This window comes from Coturnix japonica, chromosome 9 (assembly GCF_001577835.2).
Source record: "Coturnix japonica isolate 7356 chromosome 9, Coturnix japonica 2.1, whole genome shotgun sequence".
NCBI classification, from domain to species: Eukaryota; Metazoa; Chordata; class Aves; order Galliformes; family Phasianidae; genus Coturnix; species Coturnix japonica.
In genome coordinates, this window is record NC_029524.1 from 13,827,404 (window position 1) to 13,846,543 (window position 19,140).

Here is a 19,140-nt window from a genome sequence, read left to right on the forward strand (position 1 = left end):
TGTGTAGGGGTGCTGGCTGTTCTCCATTGGGATATACAATGTGTGTGCCCATGCATGGTGTCAGCCTCATATATGCCCATAAATGCCCATACTGTGCAGTGGGGACCAGCGGGGCCGTGCAGGGTGAGGGCGGCCTCCCCTTACAGCCCCATATTGAGGCCTAGCTGCTCTGTGCCGTCCCCCACGAACTACAACTCCCAGCGCGTCCGCGCCTCAGGACTACATCTCCCAGCATGCACCGCGCGGATCAGTCCTTCCCGCCTCCACGCTTGACGCATGCGCAGTGCCAGCGGGGCGCGGGCAGCGCATGCGCGGCGGCGGCTCTGCAGTGCTAGGGGGGGCGCTGAGGGACGGGGGGGCGGCAGCCGCCATCTTGGGCGCTGGGCGGCGAGCGGCGGCGGGCGGCGGCAGGTGAGGCGGCGTGCTGCCATGGGGCCGAGCGGCCTGGTTTGGCTCCCTGTGGGGCTGTGGGGCTCTATCTGTGTTGGGCTGGGTGACCGGCCGGGGTTCGGCGGGCAGCGGCCGTTCCCTCAACGCTCGGGGCCGGGGGTCCGCGGGCCTCCTCGGTGCGGCTGTGACAGCGCCGGGCCGCCTCCCCTCAGCGCTCGGGGCTCGGCCGCAGTTCACGGGGCGGCGGGGCTGCGCGGCAGGACTGTGCTCGGCCCCGGGGGATGGATGGGATGGATGGGATGGATGGGATGGATGGATGGATGGATGGATGGGATGCGACCGGCTCTAAACCCGCCGGGCTCGGGCGTTTCTTGGAGCGGTGGGGTCGGAGCGGCGGCCCTGGGGGGTCGGGTGGGCTCGGTGCGGCACACGGAGCCTGGGGAACGGCCCCGGCTACGTGCCGGGTCAGCCCGAACAAAGGTCCTTTAATCGGATCAGCGGGAACTTCCCCGGGAATCATTCAGCCGATGGGACGGGGCTTCGCTCGGCCGTGGCTTGTCACCTCCAGCTTCCTCTATGGAAAAGCTGCTGGGCGCAGAGCGCCTCTGGTGATGCTGTGCTGAAGCGTAAAGAGGGCCTCTATCCAGCAGCGCCTATGGATGCGGTTCCTCTTCCTTCCTTCCTCGGGCTGGGCTTTGGATCCTGCAGAGCTGCAGGAAAAGCTGCCTTGTTTGTCGCCCTGTGCAGCTGATCGCTGGCCCCACCGGGAAATGACTCCCCGTCAGCTGTGTGATCTCTGTTTTCTCCTCACTTCAGGATGACAAAGCTGCCCTGAGTTTTTAGCCTAAGGCTTTCGGAATCTGAGCCTGGAACGTTCCCAGATAAGCACATCTGAGTGGCTTCAGTAGCTCAGAGCTCTGGTTGTGTTGGATTTGTATCCACATTTAGGCTTATGCGGGTACATAAGTTGTTGGGCACCATTAATGTGAATGCAGCGCTGCAGTTACTGCTTTTTTTTGCCTTATAGTAAAAATTAGACTTGTCCCAGTGAGTTGCTTGCAGGGACAACCTCCAGCCTGATGAGATGCATCCCAGCTGCCTGCTGCCATATTTTCCTTGTCAGAGCGGGGGCATCGTTCATCTTCTGCGGGCAGAGCCATGTTACTGACATCTAGTGACAGAGATACCCGGCGTCCTTTGGGCTGTATTTTCTTCCATATGATGTGATGTCTCCATAGGATATTATGGCCGGCTTCTCCCCTTCTCTCGAGACAGCACATTCCTGGTCTTTGAAGAGCTGAGTCTTGAGGGTACAAAGGGTCATATCTGCAGCTTTTTGAAGCAGAGATAGAGGATTCTTTCTGGGCTATCTCAGGGTTTGTGTGTGTCTTTTTGTTTGCTTCACGTGACCCTGGTTAAACTTTTCTTGGCCTCTTGGTGCAGAGGTGAGATGAAGCTAATCTAGTGCAGCACAGTGTCTTGCATCAGTTTCCTGAGCTTGTACAGCTGAAGGCTGTGAATATGCTCTAAGCTGGAGGGCTGTGTGGTGCTTTAATAACGAGGCCTGTCGTGTTTCCCTGTGTCAGGGTTTCTCTCATCCTCTATAAGCTGATGGCGTGCAGCACGGCACGCAGAGGCTGTAGGAGGGGAGCCTGCTTAGTGTTCAACGTGCTTCTCTTCCTGCCCACTGCTTGTGGGGATTTGTGGGATTGGGTTTAAAATTGGAACGCTTCCTCTGACACCGATGGGCTTATCTCGGGAGCTCTTTAGCTCACATTATGTGTCTTAATTAAATTACACGGCCTGTGTTCCCCAGGATTGCGGCTACTCTTCTTTAAAACCAGGTGTGGCCCGTGGCCTCCTGGACAGTGGCTAATGCAGCGCTATAAGCAAAGCTTAGGTGCTCAGATTAGCTGCTGCGTGATGACATTCGAGGTAAGCCTTAAGCCTGTCGGTTTGATAACAGCTAGTGCTAGCTTGAAAAGACTAGTTTCTTAAATAGCTTGTTTGCCAGAGCAGCCTGACTAATCCGCCTCCTGCTTCTACTGCTGTCATTTGTCCAAGATCACAGTGACTGCTGGAATGCACAAACCGTTACAGTTGGTTTGCCCTTGGTCCTGGGAGAGCTGCAGCACCTCTCCTGGCTTCTTCCTGGATGAGAGCTCCAGCAGCTAATGTACCTCAAACTGCTTAGCTGGATAAGCTCGCTAATGCACAGAAGTCTTACTTACTGTTAAGTCTGAACCCAAACTTTCTTTTAATAGACTGCTAAATGGGTTGGTGCTCTGTGCCAGCTTATCGACTGACTTGTGGCTGCTGCTTCCAAGATGGACTCTGTACGTAATAAACGCTCTTCTTTTCATTCAAGGTGATATCAGGGCTGCAAGGAAATTCCAGGAAGGTGTTTTTCTTCTGGTGTGGATGCTGCACTTAGTGCATTGTGTCTGTGCTCCCAGGTCAGCCACATGCTGCACCTCAGAATTGAAGCTGCTGACAGCCTGGCATCAGGACACTGCTTTGCTGAGCTGCGTTCCAAGTGCGTGGCACAATGTAGGTGTGAAAGGGCAAAGTCTGGCTTTTAAAGGAACACCCGGCATTAGAGCTGTCATGCATTCAAACACACATCCCAGCAGTTTGTTTTTGTACACGATCCTTTTTGTAGCAGACTTTTAAGATGGTGACTTTGCTACCAAGGTTACCTTAAGGCATTTCTTACATAGTCTTAACTTCATACACAGTCTTAACTCCGCTGGGTTTGTAAGTGCATGTAAGTATGTGGTCCATCTCTGAGGCTCTTCAGGATGCTTCAGCGTTCTATTTATGGTCTGGAATAGAAGCGTATTGGAATGCAAGCACTTGGCAGCAGGGCAGGAAGCAAACTGGCCATGGGTATTTGTAGGAGCAGCATTGTTAGATCTCTAGTCCCAGCAATTAATTGCTTGGAGAAGCAGGGCCCTGTTGGAAGAGGACTGTTCTAAATTGATCTGATTAGTCACCAGCTGGTTCAAATTCAGTATTCAGATGGATCTTCTCTGCACCTTAACCAAAATAAACCCGTCTATGTTATAACCAGAAAAATAACATGGTAACTAGCAGCATGGAGTGGGTTGCCATATGTTCAAGCTTGTGAAACAGAAGGAATGTAGCTCTGAAAACGTGGTTGACAGACCATTAAGCCAGAGGCTTCAGCTAGTTGCCTTGGCTTGCAGGCAGTTATAAACAGTCACAGAAGTGCTGGGATTTGCTCTTCAGCTGTATTGCAATGAGCTGTTAGCCTGAGGAAACTCGAAAACAGTGCAGGACAGCCTCCCTCCAACGGGCTGACTGTGGAGAGAGGCAGAATGAGTCACTGGAGCTGATTGAGCAATGCAGTTACTGGGAGCTTTCTGAGTCACATTGCCAAGCTCTGTGAGCCGATGAACCCATCTCCTGTGGTGCGTTTCTTATTCTGGGGCCTTCTGATTCCGACAGCAGTGAGTCACTGAATGGCAGTTACAAATTAATCCGAGTGCTGTTCCCTGTGGTTCTTAACCATTGCAGGTTTTTTCTTCTCAGATCAGCTTTGGAAATGAAACCTGTTGGTTATTTAAAAAGGTGTGGAAGATCTTACTGGGTCAGAAGTGCAGCACTAAACTCCTTGTTACAGTAAACTTCCAACAGTTGAAAGAAGTATCTCAAAAGCTTTTTCTGAATCGCAAAGGAGAGGATCAAAACAAAGCAAGCTTATTTTCACTGCAGCTGCTTCAAGGAGGGCCATTGTCTTCTTTAAGGGCCTTTCTCTTTGCCAGGCTCTTAAGCAACTTCTCTTGCATGGTGCTCTTTGTATTGCTTGCTTCTCATCTGTTCATATATCCTTGGGCCAGTCATTCCACCTCTTGGGTTTCCCAGTTGTGCAGACCTGAAGTCATTGTGGTTGGAAGGGAATATGAGCAGCAATCTGATCAGGAAAGGTGGTGATGCTGGGCTTTACCAGCAGGCTGGGGTGTTGTCAGTCCTTCTGAGCTTCCACCATGGATACACTGTGAATGAACTGCTCCATTGCACCAAAATAAAGAAAGAAATGTATCAAGCCAACTGGCAGAGCAGTTATAAAAGGTATATTAATGTAATATATAATTGTAAAAGGTATAATTAATGTATAGGAAGTAGGCTGGTTCGTGGAGTTAAGGCACTTCTAGCTTTACCTGCAGTATGATCAACCATCCTGAAAACTGAACTCAGTGTGATCTGCTGAGCGGTTGCTTTTTGCTTGTTTTAGGAAGCCGAATGCTATGAACCATCAAGAAAACAGATCAAAGCAGGGTGATTATATTGTCTATGCCATGGTTTGCTTACATCCTGAATAACTTGTGTGGTTTTGAGTTTCCTTCCAGAAGGAAAACATTCAGAGGAAAGCACTGAGAAAGACCAAAGCATGGAGCAGCTTCCTTGTCGAGAGGAACTGAGTTAGGTAGGAAAACGCCTTTCTGGGGAAGAGTTAATTGAAGGCAGTGGAGAAGATCTACACAATCACAAATGGCTTGGAGAGATTTTTAAAGACTAAATATGTTTGTGTGACGCTGTATCTGCTCATCCTCAAACACAGTTCTTGTAAGGTACAGGCAAGCTGCCTAAAACTGATGTACTTAAGTGAAGCTATTACAGATTGTGTTCTCACCTAACATATGAGAAAGGCTAGCCTCGTTATCTCAGCCAGCATCTAAAATACCTAAATTTTCTGAATAGAAGGTTTTTAGTTTCCAACAGGAAGCTTCATCAGCAATTGTCTGTGTGTTTTTAGCACAGTAGTAAACACTCTGAGACGTTTTCAGAGAGTAGTTGGCTTGCCATGCTAGCAAGGTGCTTTATCTTGTATATTCTATTCTGATCCTGTTGCTCATCAAAGCAGATGTTTCCTTTATGCTAAAAATAGCGGAACAAATAACTTAAGCAGCCTTAAAACCCAAGAGGAAGATTATATTTAAGAGTAGGATGTGCTTTCTAGGAATCTTCTGGAAAGGGTTTGTAGGATTCATATGATCCAGCTTTGGCCAGTTGTGTAAGCTTCTAGGAGATTCTTCTCTACAGCTCTGAAAGAGGATGTGAGAACTCTGCATTGCTTTTGGTAGCAATGATATATACCCAGATGTGGAAGGCAATACTGCAGCAGGCTGAAAAGACATCATTGTCTCTAAACAGGAATAAACGTTGATGTCAGTGCCACATGAAGCCACTGACGAGTGGCAGGGAGGCAGTCTGTTAGTAGCCAGGAATGCAGCCAGCAGAATGTTTTGAGTAAAAGCCATGAATGAGCTTTGAGAACTCTGTAGGCTTCTGCACTGGAGGTCCTTCTAGTTCTGATATGTTCATTGCTTTTGTGTTCTATTTCTCTGACCTTTGAGACGATCTGAGACAAGGTCACTTTGACTTTATTTCTGCTGTCCCCGAACAAACGATATCAGTTTGCCCTCAGCATCTGTTTCTAGACTCACCCTCCCTTTCCTTTCCACCCACCCCAGACAAGTGGGTGTAGGCTAATCTTCAGAACAGCAGTGTGGGGATGGTTGGTTATCTCATGTTCTAGGTGATTATCCCAAGACCTGGTTACGTGACCTGCCCTATCATGTGTGTAGTGCTCTTCCCCGGGCTATGTGAGTGGGCATTGTGACTGGGGATGAGGTGAAGTAGTAGTGTATGTGACTACAGGAATGGAGTCTGGTAAAGTAACTATACTTGGAGAAGAAGAACAAAAGGCTGTTTGCCTCTGTAGGGTGTACTGGTTATGCAGATCTCCTTAAAGCAATCTTTACAGAAGGGGAAGGTTAGCAGTTTAAGAGGGTAACTTTATCACCACCTGATTGAAGTGTCTTATGGCTGAGATCTGTTCTGATGTCTCGTTGTGGCCTCACTACTCTGTTATGACTCTGAAGCAAAGCTCACGGATATTATTCAGTATTGCTGTTAAGGTACAGAAGTGGCTATAACACTACTAAGTAATAGTATTCTAGTAGCTTAGTTTGAGCGACTCCTCTCCTCTGTTCATCACAGTTTGTGCTGTGTCTGTCTATCTTGAGGGCAAACTGCTGATGCTTCTAGAAATTAGGTCCAGGAACCCAAGCTCAAGATACCAGTTCTAAGCTGTGAAAGCAGTTAGAGCAATGCATAGACTCCACGTGCATTGTGGCAGTTCCTTATCACCCTTTGCTTTATTGAAGTAGTATACTACTTATGGTCTTGATGTGCATATGGATAGGCAATACTCCAAACAACCCATTGTCATTAGCCAGGCAAGCTTTTTAGACAACTGCTAGCGTTTTGTATCTAGATATTAAGACAGCTTATCCTGTGAGGCAGCTGTGATCCCAAGCAGGTGTGTATGGATTTTGGTCAAGATGCTGCTTAAATAATCTTTATCTGCAAACTAAATGGTTAGAAAGATCTTTCTAGGAACTTGTGTCTTGTCTAGCACTGGAGCAACTAGATCAATGGCTGCTGCTGTGGAACCTGTTATCCCTTTGAAGTTAAGCAGTCTTCTTGGGCAGGCAATGGTAACCAATGTGTACTTGCTGTGAAGATCTCCCTGCATGATGATCTAGTTTGTGTCTCCATCACTGCAGGGACATGTGCTTTGTAGTAGAAATAAAGAGTCTGATTTACTTTTAGTTCCAGGCCATGCTGTTTGTCACCATGCAACCTAATGTGTGCTCTCTTGCTCCAGGTCTTAACCAACATGGGAAGAGAAGATTAAAGTTCCACCATGATCGGAGGCTTATTCATCTATAATCACAAAGGAGAGGTTTTAATCTCTCGAGTCTACCGGGATGACATTGGGTAAGTGCTTCCATTGCATCCTTGGACTTTGCACTTCTGTCTATCTTTGGTGCAGACAACAACCTAGAGCTGCTTTGTTCTGCATTAGCTGTGCATGCATGTAAGACTGCAACTCAACTTGCTGCTCTAGGCCTAGTTCTGAAATAGCTGAGCTTACTAAGCCCAGATCACCTACAGGTGGTAGTAGAGGATAACCTGCAGGCAAAGCTACCACTTCTTTCTGTATTTAGAGACATGGCTGTTAGTCCAGGTGCTTCAACGGCATAGGCTGCCATTGCAGGAGTCTCCCAGTCTCACTGTAATTGTTAAAACACTGCAGGAGTGATGTGGGAACTGTCTGCCATGCAATGTAACAAGGATTCTGAGTTTCCAGCTCAGGTGTCTGGTATTGAGTGCAGGCAGAAGACTGCCTCTGCTCTTTGGCACTTGATGCTATCAGCAGTTGCGTAGTAGCCACTCCTGTACTCTGATGTTCTGTGCCCTAACTCTATGCCAGCCTTGAATGTATATTAGGTTACTAAAGCTGTGGGAAGCTTTGAAAAACTTCAGTAAGCGTAGATATCAATGCTCTTCATGTAAGTGCTATCATTGCTCACTTACCTCCTTTTCTGGGTGTGAATTATCTAGTGGAGGTTAATGCTGAGTAAAAGTAGCAGCTCCTGAAGGTTCCATAGTTTCATTGATGGGATACTAAGTTGTCAGTGGTATCTGTAGCAAGGCTTCACCTAATGAGGTTGAAGTATCTCTTGACTCGTTCTAAGTTGGCTAAAGCAAAACAAAGTAGCAGTTCAAAGTATGGCCAAACTACCTCAAATCTTCCACAAAGAGCAGAGCCAAGGAACATTTATACTTCTGAAGCTGCTGGCTGTGGAGTTTCTGTCTCTACTGTGTGAACTCTTTCAGTCTTGCAAGTCTGTTAGCTGAAGCTCCTCAGAGCAATTCCTCTACCAGATCTGACTTGTGAACTTCCCCTAATGAATGGGTATTATGGTGACCAAATGAAGGTAGGCTGGGTTGTTGATGAATTGAGAATGTGCTGTATGTAGGGCTAGAGGCACTGTTGTTGCTGCTGCAGTTCCTGGCTGTAAGGTCTTGGGTTTTTTTCTGTGGCTTGCAGACTTAAAGCATTTGAAGATTTCTCTGTACTTGAACTGCCGCTTTTAATTCAAAGGGCATTCTGGCCCTCTAAGTATAAGCTGAAGGGTTAAATATTGCTTTTAATGAAGAGATCTTCCACAACTTTTGTCTTGGCACGTTCTCCCTCTGGAGTGACTTAATATGTAATAAAGTACTTCTTACTGAACATCTGGCAGGGCAACACCGGAAAACTGGATTTCCTACCTGACCCAGTCTTACCTTTTTCTTTCAGATATAGGTGCCCAAAAGATCCAGAAGTTCTCTAGAACGTTAGGAGTTAGTGTTGCTTTCAGTGAAATCCTTCATTCTTTTGTGAAAGTGTCTAAATGTCAGTCTTGTGACTGAGGTGGAACAGGAGCTGGCTGTTAACTGAGCCTTACTCCCTGAGGTGTTGGATTCCTCCTGAAACAGGCCTTCAAACCCAGTCTGTGACTTTTAGGTATATAATCTTATAAAAGCAAGTTGTCTTAGAACAATTATAATATCAAATAACAGTATCTTCAGCTCTACGGCAAGCAAGTGAAAGTGGATATCCACTGTTTCCTCTTCTGAATGTTATTGTTATTACTGGGCATATGTGAAAGCTTTTAAGTGACCTGTGTCCCCTTCAGAGGGAGAGCTTATTCTCTCCTCTGTAGAAGTCTGTTTCTAAGGCAAGCATCTGATAGATTCCTCAAATAATTCAGTCTTTTAATTCTTAATTAATAGATTTGAAGTGCAGGGAGTTGAGCCCATTCAGCTTGCTGGGAGGTAGTTTGAATGGGACACAGGCATAGCTGCTGTCATCTTTGTGGGGGTTCAGAGTGAGTGACCTGTAAGACACTCTGGTCTTGGCACTTGCCTTTGATGTTCTGAATCCTCAGCCTGTGTGTTTGGAGAAATTAAAAGCTATCCATAGTAATGAGAACATCTCCCTTTGTGTAGTTAAAGGGTCTAAATAAGCACATTTTAGCTCAAGTGAGCAAAGTGGCAGTCAGAGAAGTCCTTCCCTTTACTCTGATAAAGGCAGAAAACAGTCCCCACAGAATTTGGGCTTTCTTTGCTTGCAGCTTAGGAGAATGGCTTTAGTGCATGTAGTGCATCAATCTGTGCAGCAGCTAGTTGCATGCATAAACAGCCTCTTAAAAATATAAGCAAAGTACTATGCATTTAATTCAGGATACCATGGAGGGCTCTATTGTGACCATAAGTGTCTTGATTCTCAGAAACATAGTCTCTGGGAGAACCCACCTGCTTTTAAAAGTGCAGCCATTTGATTTAAAGAGAAAGCTATTTGAAATTGAGCAGCTTACATGACAAACTGCATGCACTTTAAATAGGAATTTGGTTTCTGGGCTTCTAATACATCATTTCTGCTTCGTGGCTCTTGATCCTTAAGGAAAAAGTGCAAGCTGGATAGAGCAGTGTCTGAATCTGAAAAATGTGCCGTATCTCTCCAGATGTGCTCAAGCTCTATCGAACTTGCTGTGTTTCCTGGTGGCTGGACCGACCCAGGAAGCCTCAACCCAAACAGCTTCCAATGAGAGTACTGCCATAGCAATGCCTGCTCAGACTTGCAGCTGTTATTAGGCATACCAGAATAAGGAAACGTGGGTCTCTGTGATCTCTAGGCTGTGCCTCAGACTGAGGGTTCATTTCTTTTATTTTCCCTACCAAGGCATGCCACGTGTGTTAGCAGAGCAGCCTTGATATCCGAGATGTGGTGTGAATACAGCTCATCTGGACTAAACACCCAACTAGTCCTGAAATTCAACCAAACGCAAGTCTGTGACACTGGCAGTCTGACCATGGCATGTCTGTGTTGTGCCATGCGAGGGCTTTGTTGCTGCCACAGCTTGTTACTTCCCAGCCAGTACTTCCTAGGCCTTCTGTGCCCAGGGGGAGGGGGTGCTGTTTGGTCTCTCCTTATCTCTTTGGATTCATTGTGCCTTGTGTGTGTGTGTGTTTCTAACCCTTTCTCTTGTTGCTGTCACTCCTCCTTTCTCCGCTGGCGCCATTTCTGTCCATCCCATCTCATTGGCTGCTGTAGCAATAGGTAAGAGACGCGTGGTAGGCCATGACTGGCATTGCAGTGGGCAGTCGTTGTGCTAGAGGAGCTTCACTGACCTGAAGCTTCTCCTGTAGCAAACACCAGTGTGACTGCTGGTTGTGGCACTAGTCCTAGTGGGTTAGGACTTGAGGCTGGGAGGGCTGCCACTCGGAGCAGGTGGAACTTTCCTTGAAAAGCTTACTGGAGGGGAGGAATGGGACTTCTAGGTGTTGTTTTACAGCAGGTTAACTACTTTCTTGTGGGGGAGAAAAAAAAACAACACCCAGATATTAATTTAAATCAAATTTACAAGCCTTCTGGAGCTGTTAAGCCTGGGAAGTGTTTGAATGCCAGAGTTTTGTTTATGAGGGAGGGTGTTCACTGAAGAGGCTTCTGCTAGGAAAGAATACCTGCTATGATAACGTGTTCCTCTGAATGTCCTTTGTTATTAAACTTGGAACTGGCTGCTGGACTGTTATGAGCATTTGCATGTATCCTTGCTTGCAAGGATGTTACTGCTATCTGCTCTCAGGCATGGTGTACATAATTGGTACCATGCCATTGACACTGCAGAGAGGAGAGCCCCTGTTGTTCTATGTGAAGGGTATGAGTAATAAAGCACTAGATGTGTCTTGGCTTGGTATGTGGACTGCTGCTTTTAAGTCTGTCCTGTTATATGAAGCCTTCAGACTTCCTTCCAATGTTCTTAAAATCAGTGGATTTTGACTTAACTTGAGGAGCTTATCCTCTCTTGTAGCTACAGGATGAAAGAACTCTATAGTGTGGGAAGGCTGACATCCAGAATATGATGCAGAGATCTATGCTTAGCTAGGACTGATTTGTTCCCTTTCAGTAGTGTATAGTGAAACTAGCTTGGTTTAACAATGTTAGTAGCTAGGAGAAGCTTGCACAGCACCTTTTCTGCACTGTGCTGGGCTCCTTTCCCATCATAAATGGTACTGGATCATCCAGTGCACATAGTGCATTGCTGCAAGAGACCTGCTCGGAAGCATAGCAGGCTGGAAGGGACACGTAACTGGAAAGTCAGAAATGTTCCTAATCCTGCTTGCTGCTTTCAGCCCGCCCTCCATGGTACCTGGGATGTGGAGGTGAGATGAATCTGGGAATTAAAACTGCCCTTTGTGGTGTGTGCACACGCACTGACATCTGTCAGGTGTCCTGGGCAGGTTTCCTGTTTATCTTTTAACTTGGAGGTATATCTGGGGGAACTGCCATATCAGGGGAGACTACGGCTTTGTTTTGGGACAAGAGTATGAAGGCCTTGGCATGTAGATTAGATAATAAATAGTCCAGTCAAAACCAGACTCTTCTTTGAGCCACAGCCTTTTTTAGTGTTCATTCCTGGCTATGGTAATCAATCAGCAAAATAAGTAGAAGGAATGTTTTCTCTACCATCTGATTCCAGGTGGAAGTCGGCTTTTCTTTCTGCCTGCAATTAGAATTGTCATACAAAACTGCAGAGACCAATAACTTAATTTCCTTGAGTTTTATACAGGATTTTAATATCAAAGTCTGCTCAGAGCCTTCATTTGTCCCTCTTGGCTGTGACATCCCCAGGCACTTATCCTAAGTAAGCTGGGTACGTGTAGTTCAATGTCTGACTGTAATCACGTAAGCAGAACTGTGCAGCCAACCTGTTTTTGTGCACATGGTGGTAACTTCTCTTTGGTCTTGTAGGCGGAATGCTGTGGATGCCTTCCGCGTCAATGTCATCCATGCACGGCAGCAGGTCCGCTCGCCTGTCACCAACATCGCCCGCACAAGTTTCTTCCATGTCAAGCGTTCCAACATCTGGCTGGCTGCTGTCACCAAGCAGAATGTCAACGCTGCCATGGTATTTGAGTTTCTTTACAAGATGTGTGACGTGATGACTGCTTACTTCGGAAAGATCAGTGAAGAAAACATAAAGAACAACTTTGTGCTGATCTATGAGCTGCTGGATGGTGAGATGTTTCCCTTCAGCCTGCTGTATGATTTCGCATTTGGTTGTTCTGTAATCCTTTCCTTACCATAGTTGTTAACGTGGTTGGCATGTCTCTGTTGCACTCCTGGCTTGTGGCTCTGTGCTAATTGTCTTCTACTCTCCTGTAGAAATCCTGGATTTTGGCTATCCTCAGAACTCTGAAACAGGGGCCCTGAAGACCTTCATCACTCAGCAAGGCATCAAGAGTCAGGTAACCAGAGGGATTTTGGCGTACAGCATTGCTCTGCTGGCTAATTTTCTGTAAGCTTGTTCAAGAAAGTGCAGTTAATTACCCAGCTAACTGTTTGACCTGTACTGGGTGGAGGTACCAGAGTAACTTAAGAATACCCTGGCAGTAATGTAGCTCACTGGCATCTTATTCCAGGAGTTCGTTTGACTTCATGCTCCCTGGCACCTGAGTAGTTGTGAGAGGAAGGGCCCTGTGTTAGGAGGGTAGTGACAGTTCCTTGCTTGTAAGTGATTACTGCCTTCAGGTACTGATCTGTGTCACCTTCCAACAAAGACTAAACACATCTGCCTACTGAACCAGAAATAGCTGTCCTGTGTGTGAATCTCACTGAGCAGATCTGCTCTCTGCAAGTCTTTGCTTCTTTTTAGCTATCAGGCTTTGTGCCTGGCTTTGAAATGAAGTATTATTCACCCTTCCGGTTCTTGCTGGCAGTCAGGAAACTGATGTTACTGTGTTGCTGCAGATGCATCTTTACAGTCTGGGATCTCTCATGTTAGAGGTGAGGTTCTCTGGCACAACAGTAACTCTTGCAATGAAGTATATGTGGGATTGGAGGATAAATTGCTCCTGAGGAGAAAAAGACAGAAGTTGGAAGGTTTGAGGGAATGTTTTTCAAACTAGCTCTATCTTATTGCTGCTGGTTACTCCTCAAAACTAGGTTTGTCATCCCAACTCATGCTCAACCTCTGTAAAACAAAAGGGCTGCTGCAGTTACTGTTTCTTGTGTTCCTGGGGCATATTGTTCTAATAAAGCGATGCAACTCGTTATGAGGACTCAGCCTAACACTTAATTCTATCATCTATTTAGTAAGTGAGTCAAGGAGAAGCTGGAAGTCAGCTTATACTAAAGCTGTCTGCAGAGTAGATCTGTATGAAATTTCAGACTCAAGATGTAAGCAGAAATGAAGTATTCAGTAGGAGACTGCCTGGTGACTGTTAAGGATAAGCAGAGTTCGGAGTCCCTGGAGGCTCTATTTTAGCTTATTTCATTAGCACTGACTTCCTAAAAAGTCCTTTTAATCATCTAGTAGCAACACTAGCAGTACCTCAAGAAAAGAAACTGAGGGGAAAAGGGTGGTAACAGCAGTGGAACAGGTTGCCCAACGAGGTTGTGGATGTCCCATCCCTAGATGCGTTCAAGGCCTGGCTGGATGTGGCTCTGGGCAGCCTGGTCTGGTTGTTGGTGAGCCCTCACATAGCGGGGGGGTTGAAACTGGATGATCATTGTGATCCTTTTTGACACAGGCCGTTTTTATTTATTTATTTTTTAAAGAGGGAGAAAAGCTGCCTCTGAGCAGCATATATTCTGCTAGAACAGCAGTGTTTTGCAAGAGGGCACGTGTATCAGTAGCCAGATGTGAGTACATCCGGTCTCAATCTTCCATCCAGAGCCCTGGTGTAAATCTGTTTGGCTTTCTGCAGTCTGACATTTTGGGCAGTCAGCACTCAAGGCAGCTGAGTCAGCTCCTGTTCCTAGGAAAGCTCCACCACCCTCATTTCCTTCCCTATTTATTTTGCTTTCGTCTGTTTTAACGAACTCTCGTGCTGTTTGTGTGCACGTTACTGCCACGGCATCTTACCTTGTTCAAGAATAGGCTTAGTCTTTCCCTTTTAAAGAGGAGTTCTGATCTACAGCTTTTGCTAAGCAACAGCCCACAGTTATCTGCTCTGTTCTGTGCATCCCAGTCCAAAAAGAGCAGCAGCAATCCTTTCCAGACATAGTATTTCAGGGGGAGCAATGGAAACGGAATTTTCCATGTTTCCATGTCTGCTATTTACTCTGGCACGTCGAGCCTCAAATTCCTCTTTCACATACAGCCAATTTCTGACAGATAAGTGGGGCTAAAATCTGGGACTGGATCATCTGTTATCCATGCTCCCTTATCTCTGCTTAGTTCGTGATGGTGTTTTCCTTGGGCTGTGTCCTACTGACTTAAAGGAACAAAATCTGCCTTTATGGCAGAATTCCTAAGCTCAGCTTTTTTTCCTTTTCAATGAAGAACTGAATACTCCACCTTTTGTGGTTACAGTGGTTCTTTCCAGGGCTGGTGGTCATTTTGTACTGCACAGAATACTTACCTAGGCAGCTCCCAGTGGAGTGTAAAACTCTCCCATGTCAGTATTCTGATAATGGTTCTGTTTGCTCAAGGAGTGACCAGTTCTGGCAAGAACAAAGCCAACACTGGTTTTAAATTGTGATCCTGTACTGCCACCCTGTGGGCCCAGTGCAAGGCTGCTGGGGAAGGACCCACCTTGCCATTCTGCTCCACTCTGGTGGAAGAGGCAGGATAAACGAGGACACAACTTCTTACAGGACTGGGTTTTATTAAGATGCCTGCAGCCCTGGGTACCTCAGATTAGGCATCTGTGCTGTAGTAAACATCCACACCTTGCTTTAGGAATGGCAACTTAAGGAGTTAACAACTGGGAGTGGTATTTGGTTTGTTTCCGCTGTCCTACCTTGTGCTGGGGTGGTGTATCATGGGCTGTGTCTGAAAAGACTTTTCACTGCTAGGGAGGTGTGCTGTGCTTTCTAAGCTAAAGGTTAAACCTCCTTGCCTTGTTTGTGCAGACTTAGTACCTAGTTAGCAATGAGCTGGCCTGCTTTGTTCCTGTCCTGAGGTAGCCTTAAGCCTAACCTGCCTCTTTCTCCCTTCCTCCTTTTTCTTGCTATTGACCTGCTTGCCTGTCTAACCCTGTGTACACCACACTTGCTGCTATACATCTACTTCTTCACTTTCTGCGTGTGATTGGACCCCGTCTATAGCATCAGGTAGGAAACCTGCTGGTGCCTCTCAACACAGTCCTTAAAGCTCATAGGAGGCTTAAAGCAGATACTGTTAGTTGTGAGATTAGTGCTGGAGTGCAACCATTGTCCAGAATGGCATGATAATGACTGCAGTCATTAAGAAACAGTTGTTACCAGCTGCCTCATGGTCCTAGGGTCTTACATTGGATAAAGGTACAAACTGCCCTGTCTCTCTTAAACACAGATTGATGCATTGGATGTGGTTTGAGTGTCATCAGTTTAGCCCAGTCCTCGCACCAAAATGAGGACTAATGTGCAACTAACAAAATGGAAGCAGCTTTCCTGTTGTCTCTGTGACTAATGTTTAGTGTCGAATTCCCTTGGCTGAGGAAGGATTGCTATTGTGACACTATCAGCTGTGTGACAGCACTTAAAATCTTAATTATCAAAAGTGTTTGTGTGCTGTAAATGGCAAGTACTTTCTTTTTCGTTTAAAGTAAGCTTTCTTAGTGCTTCAGTTTATCTAGAGACTTAAGATGTGATTCTTTCCCTTTAGACTAAGGAAGAGCAGTCCCAGATCACCAGCCAGGTGACTGGGCAGATTGGGTGGAGACGTGAAGGGATCAAATACCGTCGCAATGAACTCTTCCTTGATGTGCTGGAGAGTGTGAATCTCTTGATGTCCCCCCAAGGTAAGTGGGAGCTATTAAGCTGTCACCATTTTTTTTTTTTCCAGGTAATAGTTGAATGCTTAAGTATTCAGAACTGTGCTCTTTTCCACTCCAGGTCAGGTTTTGAGTGCCCATGTGTCTGGCAGAGTGGTGATGAAGAGTTATCTGAGTGGAATGCCAGAGTGCAAGTTTGGCATGAATGACAAGATTGTCATTGAAAAACAGGGCAAAGGGACTGCGGATGAAACGGGGAAGAGGTAAGAGGCATATGGTAAAGGGTATGTGCTACCAGAGACTCTTATGAGAGGGCAGTGCTTGGTAGCTTTTCTGATCTGACGGAAGCAACTTACCTTTTTTCCCCCTTCAGTTCTCACTGCTGTTTTTTCTCTGGATAGGTCTGTTGCTGTGTGAGCTACTAAACTTAGGACTTCAGTTAAGAAGGCTGTTCTATAGCAGAACTAGTGTGAGCAAGTGGAATGACTTGCGTGTCTTGGGTGACTGACTTCATGTCTGTACAGCAGCAGGTGTCTGGAGCAGTGGGTGCTCTGGGCTGTCATATTTAAAATTCAAGCATAATGATGAGCGTGGGGTCTTTGTACCTGGGAACATTTTCTCAAGGTGGATTCTGCCAGAGCTTCTCTTTAGCAGTTCTAGTCAGTACAGAATCTCTTAGAGGTTGTAGTCAGCCTTCCCAAGGAGCAGTGAAGGAACCCCTCTGTAACCTCTTCCACCCAGATTGCTTTTTATAAATCAGAACAGCAGACAAGCTGCTATGTAAGCCCCTACTGCTGTCACACAGGTGGCTGTGTGGTCTGGAGGCTCGTCCCTTCTGGGAGACCAGCTGCCTTCCAAATATGCCTCAGTCAGTATGAACCTTTAGAGCTGTGGATGGGTCTTATGCCTTCTTCCCAAGCAGGCAGGCAGGAAAAGAGGGGGAAAAAAAGGGACTGCCACTTTTCTCCCACTAACCGGTTTTGACTGAGCTGTGTTTCTTTTCTTTTGTCTTTTTGTTCGTGGTGGTGTTGTTTTGTTTTGTTGTTTGTTGGTTTTCTTTGCTGACCCCCCCAGTGAATTGGGAAGGTAGATAATCTGCTTCAACTGTGTGCGCTCTGCTCTTCTCCCTGTCTCTTGCTTTGTGTGATTTGTGCATGTAACTCAGACCTCAGACACTTTCCTAGATGGTTCCTGTAAACAGAGCTGAGCTGCTATTTGCCTTTTATCTCAGAACCAAGCCAAGAGCTATCACTTCACTGTCACCTTTAAGCTGTGTTTCTTGTAACCAAATCTAGTTAATAAGAAAATGGATTAGCCTCAAGTGGGTGGGGGAATACGCTAGGTGAAATATCTGGGTAGGCCTCTGAAGAGTCAGCAACACTGCCCAGAGTTCCTGTACTGTGAATGCTTTCACCTGTAAGTGTGCTATTATCTTGAGTTACAGAAGCAGAACAGACAGGGATTCTTGGTGGTTCTGCTCACTCGTGGTCCTCCAGCAGGCAAGAGGCAGGAGAATCACTGTCTGGAAGCATTTAGCACAGGTGACCTAAAGGAGCAGCTGCTGCCAGTTGCTTTTTGGCTTCTAGCCATGTGGCAGTGTCAGATCCTGAGTAATGCTGCCCAAGACCTGGGCTAGTGCTGGGCAGCACAGCTTTCCCTACAGCATCATAAAGAAACCAAGGAACTTGACATTCGTCTGAGCAACAGATCAGGAATAGCTGACTCCCACTTGTGAAGCACAAGCTATGCCAATGGCTGGTGTAAACTGACAGCCTGGGATAAGCCTGCTTCTCATTTGTGCAGGTAGAGGTGGCTCTTAGGGCAGCTGAACCTCCCTGTTATGTGTACTGTCTCTGAACATCGGCATGGTCACCCTGTTGCTCGTAGCAGTGGAGGCAGCTTAGATATCACAGCGCTATGTTATGTGGCGTCCCCCACATCAAGGTGCACTCATCCTTTCCCAGCCAAGGGGAGGGAGATTAAGGATAGTGGTGGCCCACTGAATCATTCAGGATACTGCATAAGGCATTCTCAGACTCAGAAATGAAAAAGGAGCGAGGGCGTGTCGAATCACATTATATGTATATTAGTTGCAACTTAGTTGCTATTTTCATTGTCCCTGGCCTAAAAAAACGCCAGGCGGCGACATTACTCCATCAAATTTCAAACACATCCACCTTCAAAACTGGAAAGCTGTATCGCTCCCAGTTCCATATGCACGTCACTCACGGCACATACGACTACGAAGTGACGCCATTGTCACATTGGATAAAGGCAGGTTTCACATTTACTCACCTTAGTTTTGTCCATAATGAAAAAGGTGGCTAGCTTAAAACCTGGTACAATTTGATTATGGGATAAAAGGGCCGGTACTTATAACAATAGACGTGGGTTGTTAAGCCAGGGTTACACTGTAGGTTAATGGGTATCGACTAATGTTTATATGGGTGGACTAAGAAACAAGGCGGTCATTTTTTTCTCCCTACACATATGATGATGACAAACGTAAACGACATCAAAGCTTTAGACAAGTGTCGTCTCTTTTGGTAAAATCTTCATTTAAGGCGGGGAGTCCTTGAGTCGGGGAGAATGGCATTTCAAGGTTCAAAGTGTTCAGCTCGGGCTGCTGGCGCTGCAGTTGAAATCGGGCAGAACAAGTAATAACTCATGACGAGATGCTCCTTAACGGGAAAAAACCTCGTAGCTTCTGTTAAAAGGCTAAAAGAGCAACGAAGAAGGACAGGAAATCAGCCTCAAAGTTGCCGCAGCATTCTGGGCCAATCTGTACGGTTTGAATACTAAAAATCCACAACTGCTTCCGTGAAGGAGGGCCGTAGGAGGAGGGCCTCTAGCCGAATAGGAAAAAGTTAATTCGGACAAAAAGAAAACAGTGGCGAAGCAGATTTAAGGAGGACAACTTATTTACTAATTCTATATTCGAAATTACAGGATACATACAATATTCATTGGTGATAGCAGAAGTAGCTTTGAAATTGAAGCTAACGAATAAGGGGCGAGAATAGCAGAGAGAATAGATCCCCTGTCCGAGAGGCCATGACTGTAATCTAGGCGAACGGCTGAATGGCTCCACACCTCGCCCTTGAAGCCAAATTCGACTAAGAACGT

The 19,140-nt window shown here is 46.3% G+C and overlaps 1 protein-coding gene across 9 annotated transcripts in view; it reads left to right on the top strand.

Annotated features, from left to right (window-relative positions):
* The first annotated feature begins 283 nt into the window (after nt 1–283).
* AP2M1 (adaptor related protein complex 2 subunit mu 1) overlaps nt 284–19,140 on the top strand; it is a 32,621-nt gene continuing 13,764 nt past the window's right edge. The window contains exons 1-9 of one of the 9 annotated variants that reach the window (XM_032446437.1): nt 284–411; nt 7,088–7,200; nt 10,367–10,372; nt 12,065–12,330; nt 12,479–12,561; nt 15,368–15,373; nt 15,906–16,041; nt 16,136–16,277; nt 17,089–17,100. In XM_032446437.1, the coding sequence (XP_032302328.1) occupies nt 7,127–7,200; nt 10,367–10,372; nt 12,065–12,330; nt 12,479–12,561; nt 15,368–15,373; nt 15,906–16,041; nt 16,136–16,277; nt 17,089–17,100 (725 nt within the window). In that variant the 5' untranslated portion in view covers nt 284–411; nt 7,088–7,126. Of the gene's footprint in view, nt 412–4,757; nt 4,841–7,087; nt 7,201–10,366; nt 10,373–12,064; nt 12,331–12,478; nt 12,562–15,367; nt 15,374–15,905; nt 16,042–16,135; nt 16,278–17,088; nt 17,101–19,140 lie in introns of those variants that run through there. The other 8 variants (XM_032446435.1, XM_015871720.2, XM_032446439.1 and 5 more) reach the window with 8 other exon arrangements.